Here is a 19,353-nt window from a genome sequence, read left to right as displayed (position 1 = left end):
AAAATGGATAAAATCCCTACCTTCAAATAGTTTACATTCTAGTGAGAGAAGACCTACAAAACACAAAATAACATATATATTGAATTAAATGGTAGTACGAAGGAGGAAGGGGGAAAGGAACACAAGAAAAGCAAAAGTGAAAATTGCTGGAAACAGCTTTTCACACCATGCTAAAGGGGTATAACTATTGCGAATTCGGGGACCAATGTGAAGAGACCCCCCCCACATACACACACCCACCTAGTTTCCCAATCAGAGAACAGCTGATGCGCATGCGCACTTGGGTGTCACCGACAAAAGCGCGTTCCCCGCGAGTCGCCTCGGAAGCGCATGCTCGTGGCGCGTGCATGAGCCTCGCGAGCCAACGTGCCCGCGCCCCGCGTCCGAGGCGATTGGTAACCGGGAGTTGGTGAAGCTGTGTTCGAGGTGACTTGGGGGAAAGCACGCGTCGAAGGGACGGTTCCGGGAGCCCTTCTAACGGCGGAAAGGCCCTGACGCCCGCCGCGGGCGTGTTTGGGACCGAGCTGCGCAGGGGCTGCCGGAGGCCTCCTGCGTTAGGGCGGCCGGGCTCGGCCTGCGAGTCGGGGGGAGGGGACGGGGTGGAGCCTGAGCCTGAGCCTGGGGGATGGTCCTGCCCCCGCGGAGCTTTCGCCGATGGAGGCCCGGACCGAATCGTCCCCTTTGACTGTGGCCCGGGAAAGACTGGGATGTCATCAAGAAGTCGTTAAGTTGGGTAACAGTCGGAATACCAGTTAAATGTTTACCTCTCAGTTGCTGCCGGCTGCAAAGTTCCCTACCTTAAAAAACATCAGATCTGCGATTATAGCTCTGGTGTTCCCGGGTTTGGAAAACTAGCCCTGCCACCTGCGAGAGGTGCAGCTCCTGCTGCTGTCTCACTTCTGAAGAAGGGAGGAGACCTTTAGTGGCACTATAATCTTAATATTTTAGACCTGACAGGAAAACGTAAAGTCAAGTTCAGACAGCCCCAGACCATCACTCTTGTGAGGGTAGTGTGTAGCCGTCTGTAAATACCAAAAGACTGTTAATACAGGGACCTTCTGAAAACTTTTTATCAAAGTAATGTGTGAATAAGATGTAAAAATCAACTGATACAGAAAAGTTGATAATGAAAAGGCAAGTCCTGCTTTACCCTTTTCCATTCCCAGTCTCTTTCCTCTGAGGCAACATTTAACCAATAATAATAATGAATAATAATCTCTTAATGCCCATTTCTTCTTGATACACAGCTTGATTTTTTAAATTTCCTCTGTCTTAACACTTCATGATGAGTTTTTACTAAAAGTCGTGGTTATTGTGTAATGTATAAATATTATGAAACTAGCTTGGACTTTTTTTTCGTGAATTTCTAGCTGAATTTAATTTAGACATCTGTTTTTGGTGAAGTGATTAGAATTTTGAACACTGTCTTACGGGTCAACTTCAGTTGTGATTATGATTTCACTTTAGGGCATGTGGGATTTAGAAAGGAGCAGTGAAAATTATGAAATTGTAAATGCTGCTTTGGATATTAAATCCATTGCACCAAACATGAGCTGTATGATCTGCCTAGAGATCAAAGCTGTAATTTGTTTTGTTTTGTTTTTTACAGTGAGGTTTAATAAGAGATTTAATTTACCTCAAATGGTATTTCTTTGTAATGCTTGAGAGAAATGGATAATGCTGTGTAACTCTGAGGCTTTGATAGTGTGCGTGCTTTTTTTTTTTTCTCCCATAGGCAATTATTTCCAGTGAGGGAAGGAAACCCGTGCCTGGCATTCTTACCAGCTTTCTACCTGCCATGATCAAGTGCTTGTCAGTTGAAGTACAAGCCAGATTGCGTTCTGGTTTGGCTATATGCTCCTTAGGCCAGTGTGTTGAGGAGCTTGCCCTCAACAGTATTGATGCTGAAGCGAAATGTGTGGCTGTCAGGGTGAATATGGAAACCTTCCAAGTTCAAGTGATAGACAATGGGTTCGGGATGGGGAGTGATGATATGGACAAGGTGGGAAATCGTTATTTCACTAGTAAATGCAGCTCTGTACAGGACTTGGAGAGTCCCAGGTTTTATGGTTTCCGAGGGGAGGCCTTGGCAAGCATAGCTGACATGGCCAGTGCTGTGGAAATTTCATCCAAGAAAAACAGGACAGGGAAAACTTTTGTGAAACTGTTTCAGAATGGAAAAGCCCTGAAAGCTTGTGAAGCTGACTTGACTAGACCAAGTGCTGGGACAACAGTAACAATATATAACCTATTTTATCAGTTACCTGTAAGAAGGAAATGCATGGATCCTAGACTGGAGTTTGAGAAGGTTAGGCAGAGAATAGAAGCTCTCTCACTCATGCACCCTTCCATTTCATTCTCTTTGAGAAATGATGTTTCTGGTTCCATGGTTCTTCAGCTCCCCAAAACCAAAGACGTATGTTCCCGATTTTGTCAAATTTATGGACTGGGTAAGTCCCAAAAATTAAGAGAAATAAAATTTAAATATAAGGAATTTGAGCTTAGTGGCTATGTCAGCTCTGAAGCGCATTATAATAAGAATATGCAATTTTTGTTTGTGAACAAAAGACTAATTTTAAGGACAAAGCTTCATAAATTCATTGACTTTTTACTGAGGAAAGAAAGTATTATATGCAAGCCAAAGAATGGCTCTGCTGCCAGACAAATGAATTCAAGTCCTCGGTATCGGTCTCACCCAGAGCTCCACGGGATATATGTAATCAATGTGCAGGGCCCGTCTTGTGAATATGATGTATGCATGGAGCCGGCAAAAACGCTCATTGAATTTCAGAACTGGGATACTGTTTTGGTTTGCATTCAGGAAGGAATGAAAATGTTTTTAAAGAAAGAAAAATTATTTGTGGAATTATCAGGTGAGGACATTAAAGAATTTAGTGAAGATAATGATTTTAGTTTATTTAGTGCTACTCTTCAGAAGCATGTGTCGTCTGATGAGAAGGGTGACCAGGTCAGTTTCCAAGAGGCATGTAATAGTATTTTGGATTCCTATGAAATGTTTAATTTTCAATCAAAAGCTGTGAAAAGAAAAGCTACTGAAGAAAACAGAAGAAACACACAGAATTCTAGAGATTCGGAAGGTATCAGAAAAAAGACAAATGATTCATTTTTGCGCATTTATGAATCAGATGGCCCAGGCCATAGTAAAGTGACGGAGTCATCTTTACAAATCAAAGATAGCTCTTGCTCAGAATCAAGGATCTTGGAACAACAGACAGCTGAAGTATCAGAATCAGGAGAAAATGAAAAACATAAAAAACTTTGCTTAGAACTTAACTGTTTAGAAAATCCCTGTGGAACCAGTTCAGAAATGTTGGCAAGCCCTTTTCAGACATCATACTGCTTTGAGAAGAGTGGAGATGATCTAGAAATACAGAATGCAAGTACTATTATTAATGGCATGGCTACCAGTATCCTGACAAATAATGGAACTCGGAATCAACTAGAGAGATTTAAAGATGCTACTGAAATGGGATGCCAACCTCTGCCTTTTGCGACAACGTTATTGAGAGTACATGGTGCCCAGAGAGAGGAAGAGAAAAGAAGAAAACAACCTAGTGATTGTGGAAGAATAAACATTTTTAGTTATGGACAAGTTAAATTAGGTTCCACTGGCTTTATAACACATGTGGTACAAGATGAGCAAACTAAATCAACTGAAGGAGAACATTTACTTAAAAACTGTATTCAACCTGGTTCTGCGAGTGCCAAAGAAACATTTGTAAATAGAGCATGCCATTCAGTTGAGACTCCAAACATCAAAGATAGAACCAGCACTTTAAGTAAAGAATTTGCCCAACTGTCTAACAAAATATTGTGCAGAACAAATATAAATTTGGGGCTAGAGAACAAACCAATAGCAACTTATAAAAATGTTTCTATTTCTCAGGAAAGTGGTAAAAAACCACACGCAGGTTGCTTATTACCTGACACATCCTCTTCTTCCCTGTGGCGTACACATCTTTCAAACTGTAGTAAGAAAATAGATGAATTGATTGGTTCCTCCAAACCCATAGCCCATAAGAAGCTAAGCTTAAGTTCACAGCTAGGATCTTTAGAGAAGTTTAAGAGGCAATATGGGAAGGTTAAAAATCCTCTGAATATAGAAGTGGAAGAAAATAATCATTTTGAAATCTCTACTAGTCTCAGTCCTCAAGTTGAACCTGACATTCCACAGACAGACCAGAATCACTTAGACAACTCAGACATTTGTAAAGTCACTACTATGAAACATAATGGCTCAAATAATAGTTGTCAACCAGTAAGTCACATCCTTTACTCAAAGAAGTTTCCATTCTCCAATGAAGAAGATTGTTTGGAACAACAGATGCCTTGCTTAAGAGAAAGTCCTATAACTCTAAGGGAGTTACCTCATTTTAACAGAAAACCTTTGTGTGTCAAGCAGTCTCCTAAATCTTTAGCCTCTAAATTATCCAGAATGAAAGGTTCGGAAAGAGAGACTCAAGCAATGGAAATGATGAGTCATTTTGATGAACTTCCACTATCAGATTCCAGGAGCAAAGACCATGACTTGTGCAGTGGGTTAACCCTAGATTCTTGTAAGTTATTTCCAAATGAGTATGAAGAAACAGAGCGTGGCATCGTTCCAGTGTTGGACTCTGTCACACAGGATAATTCCTTCCATAAAGATAGTGAAACATACTCTAACAATACAACAGGGAATTCTGTGATACCAGAAACTCCTTTGGTGTTACTCTGTAATCATTCTAAAGTTGTCAGTAAGGATTCAGATGTTCTTGTAGCTTTGGAACCACAGAGAGGAGGTCCTGACTCTCCCCGTAGAATGTCAGTGAGTCACATAGAGGATTCCACCTCTGACCAAAATGGAACATGTTTTCAGAGTGAAGAATCTGTAGCAAGAACTTGTTCTGGAGATGAGGAGTCAAGCACATGCTCTTCAGACTGGCAGCAGCATTTTGATGTAGCCCTGGGAAGAATGGTTTACATCAACAAAATAACTGGACTCAGCACATTCACTGCTCCTACTGAGGATGTTCGAGCTGCTTGTACTAAAGACCTGACAACCATAGCTGTGGATGTCATACATGAGAACGGTAAGCATGTAGTATTCACTGGCACGAAATGCTTTTAAAGGTGGAAATAATGGGCAAGGTGTGAGATAATCATCGCCCAAAGAGATTATCTCAGCTGACAGAACATTTTGAAGTTTAATTATAAAATGTGTTTTATGGTATATGAAGATTTTCTAGGTCCAATACTATTTATATCTAGAAATACAATGAACGACTGATAATAGAATGGAAGTGTATGTATATGTGTCTATGGGTGTGTGGACGTATAGGAGGATGAGACCGTTTTTAATGAAAATGATACTATTAATAGTTGAGAAGATCCACAGTGCTTCCCTACCCCACTTTCTTCTCTCTCCTAAACATAAAATTCCTGCAATGTCAGTATGGTATTTTACTGGAAGTTGCTCTCTGCAGCTCCCAGGTAAAGGGCCAGGATGATCCTGTTATCATCCTAGGTTTCCCAGATAATCTATGGCTCAGTACAGTACTATATATTGATGAACTTTTTTTGTGTTTTTAGAAAAAAGGACTTGACCATAAATTTTTTGGAATGTAGATAAAGTATGTACTTTCCTAACTATACTTTTCAAATATAGTTTATTATAATACATATGCTAACCCATTTGATCTGTTTATGCTATAAGTAGCTGTTATTCAGGAAGACAATGTAGCTTTTTAAATCGTACCACAAGGCTCCATCAGAGCCTACATTGGGACTCTTGAGTTCTCAGGTCCCAGTCAACATTAAAAGTGACATGGTTTCGGCAGTGCGTTGAGAGCCAGATGTTGGGAGATGGTAAAGCTGATTTCCATCTGGCTATAATCTTGGTTTGGCATCAGGAGGATAAACATTAAATGTGCATCCATATTAAAAGTCTTGAATATTGCAAAAGAATGTAAATTGTATGAATGTAATTGCAAATTAATTTGTAATTCTCCCTAGGATGAATATCTCTAGCAGGAGGCTCGATTTATCTAAGGTTAAATAAAACCTTTATTTTTCAGTGGTTTCCAGTTTTGTCCTTGTGAAAAAATAATTACTGTAGTAACTTACAAAGTATTAAGTAGGAGAAAACCCTTGTCTTTCAGTACTGCTCCTGAGACTCTCAGGCTGCTCCTAAAGACATGTATTTTTCAATCTGTGTGACTTAATGTCCGGATTTGTACTGAATGCTTCTCAGAGGTAAGCCTACGGCGCTGGCACCTCATCTTCCTGAAGTGCACCTGCTTCTAAAATGGTGACAAAAAAGGACTTGATTACATTAAACTGAGGCGGTTGTTGCTAAAACAAAGGGGGAATCTTGCTGCCATACTCAACATAAACATCTGCTCCTGTGAAATCAATCTAGATGTTTAAAACACGTCAACCTACTTAACTTTCTGGATTTGCAAGTCTTGTAGTGAACTTTGAAGGATCATGTTAACTCAATTTCATAAGGAAAAATAAAGTGTGTTGGGTATAGAAACAAGTTCCATGGAAAGATGGCCCCTAAGCGCCCTCTATTCACATGGAATGTTACCTGTCTGGAGAGGATTGATGTATGGTAGGACATTGGAACACCGTTGAACCATACGTAAAATGTTACAGAGGAATTGTTAAGAGGTAAATTAAACTGTACAGAAGAGAAGATCTATAAAGGTAATTTTAAGGAGTAGTGTCAAGTTTGCAAGCCCTGGCAGTTTTTTTCTTTAAAATGCCTTTAATTCTGTCCTTTCTATTATGGTGACACAACCTTATTTCTCCTTATCCTTTAATTTTATCATTCTGAATGAATCTCTCCAATCCTTGCTCAACAGATTTATCTTTTTGAAATAATAGTTTCATCATGTTTTGCCCCCTATTCAAAAACTGTCAAATTCAGGCATTATTTCTAAAACTCAAAATCATCGTTCAGAGAGAGGGAAGAATTTGGGCCGGATCTTACTGGACTTTGGAGTTTATATTGAGAACTTTTCATCCTCTTATCTATTCATGTATTCATTCATTTATTGACTGTTCATACTGTGCTAGGTTGCAGATTCACTGACTTGCCTTTTAGGAGTTCACAATCTATTAGGGAAGACAGCTATCTAAACATAATATGGTGAGGATAAATGTTATAATAGAAACATATTTTGCGTATAAGAGACATATAAATTGGGGACTTGTGAAGTTTGCACCAAGTAGTGAAGGATAACAATTAAGTACCACTATATATTTAATATTGGCTATCTCAACCATGACACTGTTGACATTTTAGACTAGATATTTCTTTGTCCTATACATTGTAGGATATTTGGCAGCATCCCTAGCCTCTATCTGATAGATACCGGTAGCACCCCTCACCCAAGCTGTGGCAACCAAATGTTGCCAAATGTCCCGCATACAAAATTGTGCCCATTGAGAATCGGTGATCTATTTTCGGTGCTCATTCTGTGGTATAGATGGATAATGGGACTAAGCATTAATGTAGGTTCCTAAGTTAGCAGCATAACTTCATTAAAGAACTCTGTCAATCTAGTGTTTAGTAGTCTGCCTTATATCTTGATTTGGTTTGTGCAGAAAGATTTTTTATGCAACTTGATTTTTTAATAATTTATATTCTGAGTTCAAATGTGTAGGTTTCCTTTTTACATTTAGGATCTCAGTACAGGTGTCATCCTTTTAGAAGCGACCTCGTTCTTCCTTTCCTTCCAAGAGCTCGGGAAGAGAGGACTGTGATGAGACAGAAGAACAGAGGTAGGGGCAGTAACAGAGATTGCTGGGACGCCTGGTATGTTCTGTAGCACCTAACTCAAAACTTTTTTTTAAAAAAGCAGGTTGTATTATTAAGCTTGATCAGCGCCAGCTGTGGAACCAGGCATTCCCCACGGTCCTATTTAACAGCAGAACTAAGTAATTCAGTGCATGCATTTAGATCAGAAATTACTTTTCCAGACTTGAAGTCAATACTGGTGATGATGCACAGTCTGTGGTGTCTCGTGATTGAGAAAATACCTCTTATTTTTAAAGATTGGAGTTGTGCTCCATATTGTAGTAGTTTTATGTAAGCAAAATTCCTATTTTCAAAAAAAGCTACAGACATTATGTTTGTTCTTTGTTTCTAAAAATACGTAAGGTATGTTTTCATCTAAAGAAAGCAAGACTACTAATTTGAACCAGTTTCTTCTTGACTTGTATTCTGAAATATATCTTGAAAATAGTTCGGAGAAAAACTATAATGCCAGAAGAGACAGTCATCAACTCTAGTTTAAAAAGTAACAGATCAAAACAATTTAGCGATCCAGCAAACACTGAGCATTTGTAGACTATTGGAACAGTATGTCTGATCTTTGGTCTTGAAGCTGCACCACACCCAATATGAGATGCCATTTACTTTTGTCTTCTGAGCTCTTGATGCCAACTATACGTGTCCCCTTTTGCCTTAGATACTGTGGATGGTACTGTTGGTAGAGAATCGCTTCAGTCTTTGTTCTCAGAATGGGAAAATCCAGTATTTGCCCGTTATCCAGAGGTGGGTGTGCAGCAATTTTTCTTTGCTTATTATTTTAAAATTTGAATTTCATTTAAGTTAGTTATGGGCATGAATGACTGTACTAATTTTTAATTACAAATGGATAGTGGGCATGTTTCCAAATAATTTATTTGGAAATACTATTTAATGTAGAGAAGAGGAATCAGAATTCATAGCATTTTGGGAGCTTACACATTTTGGATTAAACGTGTAATGTGTAATCAGTGTGTGAATAGTGAATGTGTTTGCCACTCTTAGAAAACCTGACTTGCAGCTTTGGCAAAGTATTTAGGGGGGTGATAATTTAAAAAAACCAAAAAACACGTTAAATCATTATATAAAGTAGTGAGTTTTCTACTGGCAGGACAGTTCATTGTCGGATGTGAATTTATGTTCTCTCAGTGGGTTATCACAGAATGTACTTCATGTATTGTAATGAAGATAGAGAATAAATAAGCATTTATTTACTGATTTTTCAGCTAAGATGTGTTTAAGAACTTGATCGTGGTGCATAAACAAATTGTTATTCTGAAACAATATTGTTTTGGTTAGTAATTTCATTTATAACCAAAAATTATTATTTAAGACTAATAATTCACAGAGCTTTTTGAATTTCTGTAAGTTCCCTGAATTCAACCCACCTCTAATAGGTTCTATGAAAATGAATGTTTTAAAGCACTTTCAGACCTTTAGTAAAACAGTTCTGCAGATATAAAGAATTAAAATTTAAATGATGTTTATGCTGGGTCTTTCTAGGTTGCTGTTGATGTAAGCAGTGGCCAGGCCAAAAGCCTGGTGGTTAAAATTCACAATGTCTTGTATCCTTATCGTTTCACCAAAGAAATGATTCATTCGATGCAGGTAAAAAAATTGACTTTGAAATCTCATAAAAATATATGTAAGACCTAAACTGGACTAACTCTTGTGAAACTGGATTTATTTGATGATCTAGACCACCCTGGTCAAGGCACATGTGTTTTTTAAAATCTTACTGGAACTTCTATTATCGGAAGAAAAAGCAAAGTACTAATTTTAATTACAAAGAAAAAATGTCTTTAGTAGTGTGAGCAGGTTTGGAGGGATGAATTATGGATTGAGGCTCACAGTTTCAAGAATTATATATATTGACTTTATATTTTGACAATAATTAATAAATCAAGTAAATGCTGTAGAGACATTGTCCTTAAGTGTACGACAGTGCCCCTTTGTAAACGACCTTCTATTGTGTGAGGCTATAAATGACATGGCTTAGGAGACTCCAGATTGAGGACCTCTGTTAACAGAAGGGACCCCTTGTCTCATCTGCTTTGGTAGTTTGCCCTCTCCCTATACCACTCAGGCTGTCTTCATCTCTTTATTTTCAGTATGGAAACAAATTAGGAAGTTAGACAGATATAGGTAAACTCCTAAACTGGCATTGACCTGGTGCCAGAGCAAAGTAAGCTCTTGATCTAGAATTAGGGGAGTGGGGCAGGGAAGTACGGGGAGAACCTTATCTGTACCTGGACAGAGAGGAACCACCAAGGCTTCAAGCCCCTGGTGGCTTTTAACTTACTGCTTTAAGGGACTAGCTCCTCCAAAATGGTTTTCCTTGCTTTTGCATAGATTTTCAAAATTTATTTCAGCCCCATTTGTTAGCAGTCTTTGGTCATATTTTTTTTTTTTTTTTTTAAAGATTTTATTTATTTATTTGAGAGAGAGAGAATGAGAGAGAGCACATGAGAGGGGGGAGGGTCAGAGGGAGAAGCAGACTCCCTGCCGAGCAGGGAGCCCGATGCGGGACTCGATCCAGGGACTCCAGGATCATGACCTGAGCCGAAGGCAGTTGCTTAACCAACTGAGCCACCCAGGCGCCCCAGTCTTTGGTCATATTAATAATTCTCTGGTCATATTACCTATTAATAAGAGTCATTCTACTGGGAACATTTCAGGTCTACTCTAAGGTTTTGTTCGCATGTCCCTTTTAGAATCCTTAGCCTGTAGTCTCCTTCCTTTATGTGTTCTGATCATTCTACTTGCCCATTTTTAAATTCTTCCTAATGACTCCCTCGGGTTCATCAGCACTTTACCATAGTCTTAGATATGAATGTTATAATGCAAATGACTCTTATTTAAGTACACTTTTATCTCTTTATATGCAGATAAGACTTCATTAATTTTTTTTTTTAGTGTTGTACCACTTATTTTAATGTATGGCAGGTTCTCCAACAAGTGGATAACAAGTTTATTGCCTGTTTAATGAGCACCAAGACTGAAGAGAATGGTGAGGCAGGTAAGATTGGAGTTTAAGGGGTGCTCAGTTGGTTGAGCAGCTGCCTTCCACATGGGTCGTGATCCTGGGGTCCTGGGATCAAGCCCTGCATTGGGCTTCCTGCTCAGCAGGGGGGTCTGCTTCTCTCTCTCCCGCTGTGCCTGCTCCTGTGCTCTCTCTTGCTCACTCTCTCTTTCAAATAAATAAATAAAATCTTAAAAAAAAAAGATTGGAGTTTAGCCTTGATTAATAAGCACCTGGTCTTCTGATAGCCTCCTTTTAAGGTATTTTTTATATACAATACAGTTGCAATGATTTGGACAGATTAAAACCAATTGGGAAAACCAATCTAAATTAATATTATGAAAGAACAGTTTTAAAGTACATTAGCTTTGTATACATATATAGAGACATACATATATAAGATACATTTTAAGCTATTAATAGTAGTGACAATGAGAGTGGGCAAAGGGGAAATTTCATCTTTTAATCTCTAAAATATTTTATACTGTTTGACTTTTTTATGATGTTTCATGTATTCCCTTTATAATAATAGAAAGTTTATATAATGAACTCTGCTAGGTTTATCAAGAGTTACATACAATATCTTGGTGACCTGCCTTAATAAAACAATAATAGTTTGTAAACAATAACATTAACTCATCGAACAAATATTGATTGAGTGCCTATTGCATGAAAGAGACTGTACTAGGCCCTAGAACTACAATGGTGGGGAAAAATACACATGTAAGAGAAACAGATAAGTACATAAACATTAAAATTTTAATTCTAGGGGCGCCTGGGTGGCTCAGATGGTTAAGTGTCTGCCTTCGGCTCAGGTCACGATCCCGGGGTCCTGGGATCGAGTCCCGCATCGGGCTCCCTGCTAGGCGGGGAGCCTGCTTCTCCCTCTGCCGCTGCCTCTCTCTATCTCTCTCTCTGACTCTCATGAATAAATAAATAAAACCAAAAAAAAAAAAAAAAATTTTAATTCTATCTAATGTTACAGAAGAGAGAAACAAGATGCTTGTTTTTTTTTTTTTTTTTTTAAGAGAGCAAGAGAGAGAAAGCCCGATGTGGGGGAGGGTCAGAGGGAGAAGCAGACTCCCCGCTGAGCAGGGAGCCCGATGCGGGACTTGATCCCAGGACCCCAGGATCATGACCTGAGCCGAAGGCAGACGCTTAACCGACTGAGCCACCCAGGCGCCCTGAGAAACAAGATGCTGTAAGAAACTGTACTGAGAGATTTGATTTAGTCAGGGAAGCCTGGGAAAGTTTTCTTGGTAAAGTGGGATCTGAAGTATGAGTGTGAGCTAACTAGGTAAAGAAGGGAGGGAAGAGTATTCTAGGCTGAGGAGTGACAAATGACACATGTGATTTCCTCTCCTCTCGTGAGAGGAAGCAGGACAAGGGCAGCTGGAGTGAGAGCATGGAGATGAGGCCAGAGAAGTAGGTCGCAGCCAGATCTTAAGTGCCAGTTACAAGCTTTGTATTTGGTCTCAACACCAATTGGAAACAATGGAAAGTTTTTGTTTTCTTTTTTTATCGTTTGTTTTTGCAGTGGTACATGTCACATCACATTTGTACTTTGAAAATATTGCTCTGGTTGCAGTATGGAGAATGGGTTGGGGATGGGGTAGAGTCCCAGTAACTGCAGAGAGACTGTAGGAGGATATTGCAATATCTAAAAATGATAGTTAACAAAGACCAGGGTGGACTGGAGAGAAATGAGTGCATCGGAAAGGTATGTAGGAGATAAAGTCAGCAGGGTTTGGTGATGCATTGGGTATGCCAGGGACATCAGAGATGACTCCTCGTTTTCTGACCTCCAGAACTGAATGGATGACTTTGCAGGACCAGGTGACAGAGATCCCCAGGAGAGACTCAGAAATCTGTGACATGGAAGAGAGGGACTGAAGGAGGGTGGGGGTGAAAGGCTTGGTTTTTTTTTGTTTGTTTGTTTTTACCCGGAAGACTCTTGGACACATTTACAAGGAATGCTTGGTAGTGCGGGTGGCTGAGAGGCCTGAGCACCAGTGGAGGGTTTGGGTCCAGACAGGTAGACCTGCAGGGGAGTGCTTTGGAAGTTTGGAAGCAGTTTATTCTCTGTGTATTTCAAAGTATTCCCTTTACATTGCTTACATTGTAGATTTATTTCGTAAATGTCATCATAGATCAAAGGCAAATTAAAAGTTCTGTCAGAATTGTTATACATATAAGTGAAAGTCAAATTCTAGTAGTTTTACTGTTTTGGGAAAATAGATTTTTTCCAAGGTTTTGATTACCTGGAATTCTTTGTTGTTTAAAGATTTTATTTATTTATTTATTTATTTATTTATTTGAGAGAGAAAGAGAATGAGCAGGGGGAGGGGCAGAGGGAATCCCAAGCAGAATCTGCACACGCTGAGCATGAAGCCAGTGCAGGGCTCGATCCCACAGCCCTGAGCTCATGACCTGAGCTAAAATCGTGAGTCGGACGCTTAACTGACTGAGCCACCCAGGTACCCCTCTTTGTTGTTTAATACCAAAATCTCTACTAATGGCACCTGAGATGAGTGTAGCCACAAAATCTGAGATGTTCAGAGAAGCAAAAGGGACCTATTTAAATTTCTCTTGAGCTTCTGTATTATCATTGGATTATAGTTGACCATTGGAACAATGCAGAGGTGCCCCAAACCCCCACGCAATCAAAATCCATGTATAACTTCTGACTCCCCCAAAACTTAACTACTAATAGCCTACTGTTGACCAAAGCCTTACCAATGACATAAACACCTATTTTGTATGTTATATATATTATATGCTGTATTCTTACAATAAAGTAAGCTATAGAAATTGTTACTAACAAAATCATAAAGAAGAGGAAATACATTTACAGTACTATATTTATTGAAAAAAATCTGCACATAGGTGGACCCATACAGTTCAAATCCATGTTGTTCAATGGTCGACTTTAATTAGATACCACCAAAGAGTACTCTTAGATAAATACATTTTTTTAAATCAAAATGTGTTTTTACTGTCACTCATGAATACTAGAAGCAATTTATTCCTATAATTGACTTATTTTAATATTTGCACATATTTTTGTAATCAACAAATATATTGTTTTAAATTATAGTGAAATTAATGCCATATAATCATAAATTGGCATTTTATATTGCATATTTCCACCTGTGGTAAAATACAGTTGTTCAGTTATGATACCCGAAAGAATAAGGGTTCATTCATTTATTCTGTAAATATTTATTGAGTGTCTGAGACACTCAATAAATGGTACTATTATACATGCTGGGAGTATAACAGATAAAATTCCTTGCCCTTATGAAACTGCTATTCTGTTGTGTTAGAATATCAAAAATACAGCTTCTGACATGTCAGATTAAATTACCTTCATATATTCTGCTTTATTCAAGGAATGGAAAATGTTGTGAATCCTATGTAGACTATAAATCAGTCTGCCACCATCAGGTACAAAATTGATTTCCTAGGATCCCTGACTCTTGGTAATTCACACCGACTCCAGTTTTAAGTTTGAGGTTACTCCCTCACAATTATTTATTTATTCCATTGTTTTGCCAATACAGGATGTTCCTTATTCATCACAACCAGCTGCAACTCCTCCTATCCTCAAAGGAATTTAAAATTCAACATTTTGGGGCCTATTCCCGTGGTTGAACATGCTGTCAGAAAAATTATTTCCTTTTTCCCCTTAAGTCTTAAGCTCTCATGCCATGAATTTGATGGTGTCATAGAAACATTAGATTCTTTAGTAGAAATAGGAAAAACAGGAATTATCTATTTTGATCAAATTCAAGAGGAGAACTTTTATTTCATTATAGCCAATAGCAATAGACCTCAACCCTTTGGCCCAAAGTAATAAAATTACAAGATAAAAAGATGTATTAACGTAATTGAGAGTCAGTCCTCCTGTCAATGAGAAAGGGATTTTCCTGTAGGTTTGGCTTTTAGGGTCAGGACATTCTGCCTTCTCTCTTGCACTTGAAAGTCAAAAGCCTTGCTACTCAAAAGCATGGTCTGTAAATAGCATCACTTGGGAGTTTGTTAGAATTGTAGAATCTCAGGGCGCCTGGGTGGCTCAGTTGGTTAAGCGTCTGCCTTTGGCTCAGGTCGTGATCTCAGGCTCCTGGGATGGAGCCCGTATCTGGCTCCCTCCTCAGCGGGGCGTCTGCTTCTCCCTCTCCCCCCCAGCTCATGCTCGCTCGCTCTCTCTCAAATAAATAAATAAAATCTTAAAAAAAAAAAAATTGTAGAATCCTTTGTCTCATCTCTAATCTGCTGAATCAGAATCTGCATTTTAATAAGATCCACAGGTTTGGATCAAAGTTTGAGAAGCCTGAGTCTAACAAGGCCAACTATGGCTGAGGGCCAAATCCAGTCATCGCCTGCTTTTGTGCACCCAGGGAGATAAGAATGGTTTTTATATTTTTAAGTGGTTGAAAAAAGCAAAAGAATAATATTTCTTGACACGTTAAAATGATATGAAATTAATGTTTCAGTATCCACAAATAAAAGTTTTATTGGAACACAAGCTACAGTGTTAACATATTGTCTATGACTACTTTGGTTCAAAAGGAACAGTTGAGTAGTTGTGACAGAAGCCGTATGTCCTAAAAAGCCTAAAATATTTACTACCTGGCCCTTCACAGAAAAAATTTGCTGACCTCTGCTCTAAAGTGTACTAGAGGGTGCCTGGGTGGCTCAGTTGTTAAGCGTCTGCCTTCGGCTCAGGTCATGATCCCAGGGTCCTGGGATCGAGTCCCACATCGGGCTCCCTGCTCGGCAGGAAGCCTGCTTCTCCCTCTCCCACTCCCCCGCTTGTGTTCCTGCTCTCGCTATCTCTCTCTCTGTCAAATAAATAAATAAAATCTTTAAAAAAATAAAGTGTACTAGAGGGGTGCCTGGGTGGCTCAGTCGGTTAAGCGTCTGCCTTCGGCTCAGGTCATGATCCCGGGGTCCTGGGATCGAGTCCCGCATCGGGCTCCTTGTTTAGCGGGAAACCTGCTTCTCCCTCTCCCTCTGCCGGCTCCTCCCCCTGTTTATGCTCTCTCTCTGTGTCAAATAAATAAATAAAATCTTTAAAAAATAAATAAATAAATAAATAAAGTGTACTAGATCTGGCGGCCACCTTTTTAATATGTAAATGGTTTGTGAGAAAAGTTTAAATTGTCCAGAAGAAGCCTGTTTTTTAAAAAAATTCTAATAAACTTAAATTTAAAATATACAATTATTATATAATTTAAACCAACAAATTGAATTTATATGTTTGGTTATAATGCTTCTTAAAGCAAATCACATCTGTCATTTATTAAAAGTGTACTCTCTGGGGGAAAAAAAGTGTACTAGAATTACATTCTTCGTAGGCTCCAGAGTAGCTTGCAAATCAAAGTCAGCTGATTATGATAATGTGTTTAAGGTCCTTCATTGTATCAGTTTGAATTAATAAAGCAGGATCAGTATTTAAACATTAGGAATATAGGGCTTTAACCTTGTTTTAGAAATGAAATACAATGAACTAAAGAGTTTTTCATCAGGGATAAATTTGTTGTAGTTTTCCCCATAATTTCAATTTTTTACGAAATGAAAGATACAGTTGTTACTACTAAGTATGTATGGTTCCCTTATGCTTATGTTGTTAAATAGTTTGAATTAACCTTTTTTTTTTTCCCCTCCACACAACATGATTATTTTAATCTAGATCTGAGAATTTGAGACTCCAGTAATCCTTGCTCATCTTCTAGGTGGAAATCTGCTAGTCTTAGTGGATCAGCATGCTGCCCATGAGCGTGTCCGTTTAGAGCAGCTCATTACTGGTAAGGATCTGTTTAGAAATAGAAAAGATTTGAGACTCCCCTGCAGAACTTGAATTTGTATACTGAAGGAGTTTTTCTAACTGTGACTGTTGTGAGGAACAATGAATTATATGTTTAAAAAATTAAGCTGAAGTCTTCTGGTTTGGCTTCTTTTATAACTGAAAGAATGTAGTGATTCACTTTACTGATTCAAACTTGGTGGCATTACATGGTCAAAGATATATTTGCCATACATTTATCATTGACCCTGAGGGTTGAGTACCTAAGAATTAGGCTACTTTATCATGACATCCAGCATAAAGATATGCTCCTCTGTATGCCCATATGATCTTGGTATATATATCTTCTTCACAGTTCATCAGGCAGAGACTACCACCAGCTCAGAAGACCCAATATATTATTTTTATTATAAAATTTGTTTTGAATAGGTGGTATAATCAAATAAGTTCAAGTCTGACAGGTATAAAAGGTAATAATATAATAAAGTCTCCTTTTTACCCTTGTTCCTCATCCCACCTAGTTTCTCTCCCCAGAGACAACCAATATCACTAACTTGTTATATGTTTTTCCAAAGTTAGTATGTGCTTTTTAATCTTTGCTACCCTCTTTTCTCATCATGAGGTAGTATGTTCTCCAAATGGTAAAATCCCAGGAAGATCTTTACTCCTGTGGTCAAGTAATGGAAAACTAATGTCAAAAAGTTAGGGGAGGACCTAGGGAGATAGTTCATGGACTAGAATGGCAATGATATTACTCCGTTCACTTACCCTTATGAGATGAAGACCTAATTGCTAGGAAAGATACAGTAAAATTAGCAGTAGGAAAACTTGCTATAGGCTCAGGACCATTTGAGAACAGTACTGACCAATTGTCTTCAGAGACTGGGAAACCCTTTTGAAGGAGTGGGGAAATCTTCTTGAGCCATAGGATTTTATAGTAAACCAATGTTATTTCCTCAGTAATCAACATTATTCCCCCACCCCCCTATTATTAAAACCACATTTATTGACTATCTACAGGAATACTGCATTGTTCATTTCAATGTAAGACTTAAGTCTTACATTTCTTATTTTGGAAAATACTGGTGAAATGAATAAATGGACTGGATATTTACTAGTTTGACTTTAATAATGGAAATTCAAAGCCTATGACTGAACATTGCAGATATCATTAAGCATAATAATAATTAACATGGCTGTACCTTACCGTGCCTTCTTTTAATCTGATTCTGGAAGACTTCACTTCCTACTCTAACCCATTCATCTTTTTTTCCAAAAGATTCCTATGAGAAGCAACAGCCACAGGGCTCTGGTCGGAAAAAATTACTGTCTTCCATTGTAAGTCCTCCACTAGAGATAAGAGTGACAGAGGAACAAAGGAGACTCTTACGGTTAGTACCACCATGAGGATGTGATGCTTATAGTATAAGCTCTCACAGTAATTCTGTGAGGTATAATTATTGTTCCTTTTTTCAGATGAGGCACCTGAGACCAAAGGGAGGTTATGTAACTTGTTCAAGGTTATAACAACTCTTGAGTGGTGGAGCAGGCGTCTAGATGCAGATCTTCTGACTCCAAATGCTCTTCTTTCCACTATATCACAGCTGTTGAGTATAGGATAGAGTTTCCTTGATAATTTTTTCCAGCAGTTGGCTTGGAATACCCTTACCATTTCTTGGAAAAGTCCATGTTTATGCTGTGCTGTTTCTGAAAGCAACATTACTGCAGTAATTGCTTCCATTGTGCTTTGCCTTGGTGCATTCTAGATTCTTAGTTTTCATTACCATAATCATACTGAGAAGAAAGTAAAACACTGGGCCGCAAGGAAGGGGTAAATCATATGGTGAGTCACAAGATAGGGCATTTTCCCACTTTTGAGCAGCACAGATTATTGGAAATAAGAAAGAATTGTCTCTGAATTTATGTCAGGTTTGGGAATATGCTACTGCCAATAAATCTTTTTCCCTGGGGCATAATAGAGGCAGATTCATTTATTTACATGCCGTTATTCAGGACTTCTCAGTTCCTAGGGCTGTTAATTACCTCCCTGCTTCAATGCTGATTCAAAACATTCTCAGCCCTTTTATTTGTGCCAAACTCCTTGAAGTGCCAGCAATGAGAAGTTAGCAATTCCTCAGTGAAGAATAAAAACTTAGGAACAGGACTTAGAAACAAATTGATTCTCTCAATGGAAAAGAGAAAAAAAAAAAGAGAAAGTTACTATAACTCAAAAAAGGAAATTTGATAATAAAATCCTAAACAAATGACCATAAGTATGAGAAGAACAGTACAATTTTTAAAACTTGTGGCTCGCTTCTCGGCCTTTTGGCTAAGATCAAGTGTAAAACTTGTGGCTGCTTTTGAGAAACTATTCAGTGTTTGGAACTAGTACTGAAATGCAAATGAAGTAATACTTTTGTAATTGAGGTTATCTCTCTAGGTGTTACCACAAAAATCTGGAAGATCTGGGCCTTGAAATTATATTTCCAGACACCAGTGATTCTCTGGTCCTTGTAGGAAAAGTACCACTCTGTTTTGTAGAAAGAGAAGCCAATGAACTTCGAAGAGGAAGATCTCCTGTGACCAAGAGTATCGTGGAGGTAAGACAGAGCTTCAGATGTTGAGGAAATTGCTGAGTGAAGGTAACCTCCTGTTTTCTTTAGAAATTCTCTATATTCATCTTTTATCCAGCAAGCATCTATG

General features: G+C 38.5%; 1 protein-coding gene across 6 annotated transcripts in view; it reads left to right on the top strand.

The window, feature by feature from the left end:
• Nucleotides 1-297: 297 nt before the first annotated feature.
• MLH3 (mutL homolog 3) overlaps nucleotides 298-19,353 on the top strand; it is a 28,197-nt gene continuing 9,141 nt past the window's right edge. Inside the window, exons 1-9 of one of the 6 annotated variants that reach the window (XM_032405604.1) lie at nucleotides 298-426; nucleotides 1,736-5,093; nucleotides 7,693-7,791; nucleotides 8,481-8,566; nucleotides 9,323-9,427; nucleotides 10,766-10,838; nucleotides 16,580-16,651; nucleotides 17,930-18,041; nucleotides 19,091-19,250. In XM_032405604.1, the coding sequence (XP_032261495.1) occupies nucleotides 1,799-5,093; nucleotides 7,693-7,791; nucleotides 8,481-8,566; nucleotides 9,323-9,427; nucleotides 10,766-10,838; nucleotides 16,580-16,651; nucleotides 17,930-18,041; nucleotides 19,091-19,250 (4,002 nt within the window). In that variant the 5' untranslated portion in view covers nucleotides 298-426; nucleotides 1,736-1,798. Of the gene's footprint in view, nucleotides 427-1,735; nucleotides 7,792-8,480; nucleotides 8,567-9,322; nucleotides 9,428-10,735; nucleotides 10,839-16,536; nucleotides 16,652-17,929; nucleotides 18,042-19,090; nucleotides 19,251-19,353 lie in introns of those variants that run through there. The other 5 variants (XM_032405603.1, XM_032405606.1, XM_032405605.1 and 2 more) reach the window with 5 other exon arrangements.

The sequence above is a fragment of the Phoca vitulina genome, unplaced genomic scaffold (assembly GCF_004348235.1).
Source record: "Phoca vitulina isolate PV1807 unplaced genomic scaffold, GSC_HSeal_1.0 scaffold7, whole genome shotgun sequence".
Lineage (NCBI taxonomy): Eukaryota > Metazoa > Chordata > Mammalia > Carnivora > Phocidae > Phoca > Phoca vitulina.
This window is presented reverse-complemented; position numbering and strand designations above follow the sequence as displayed.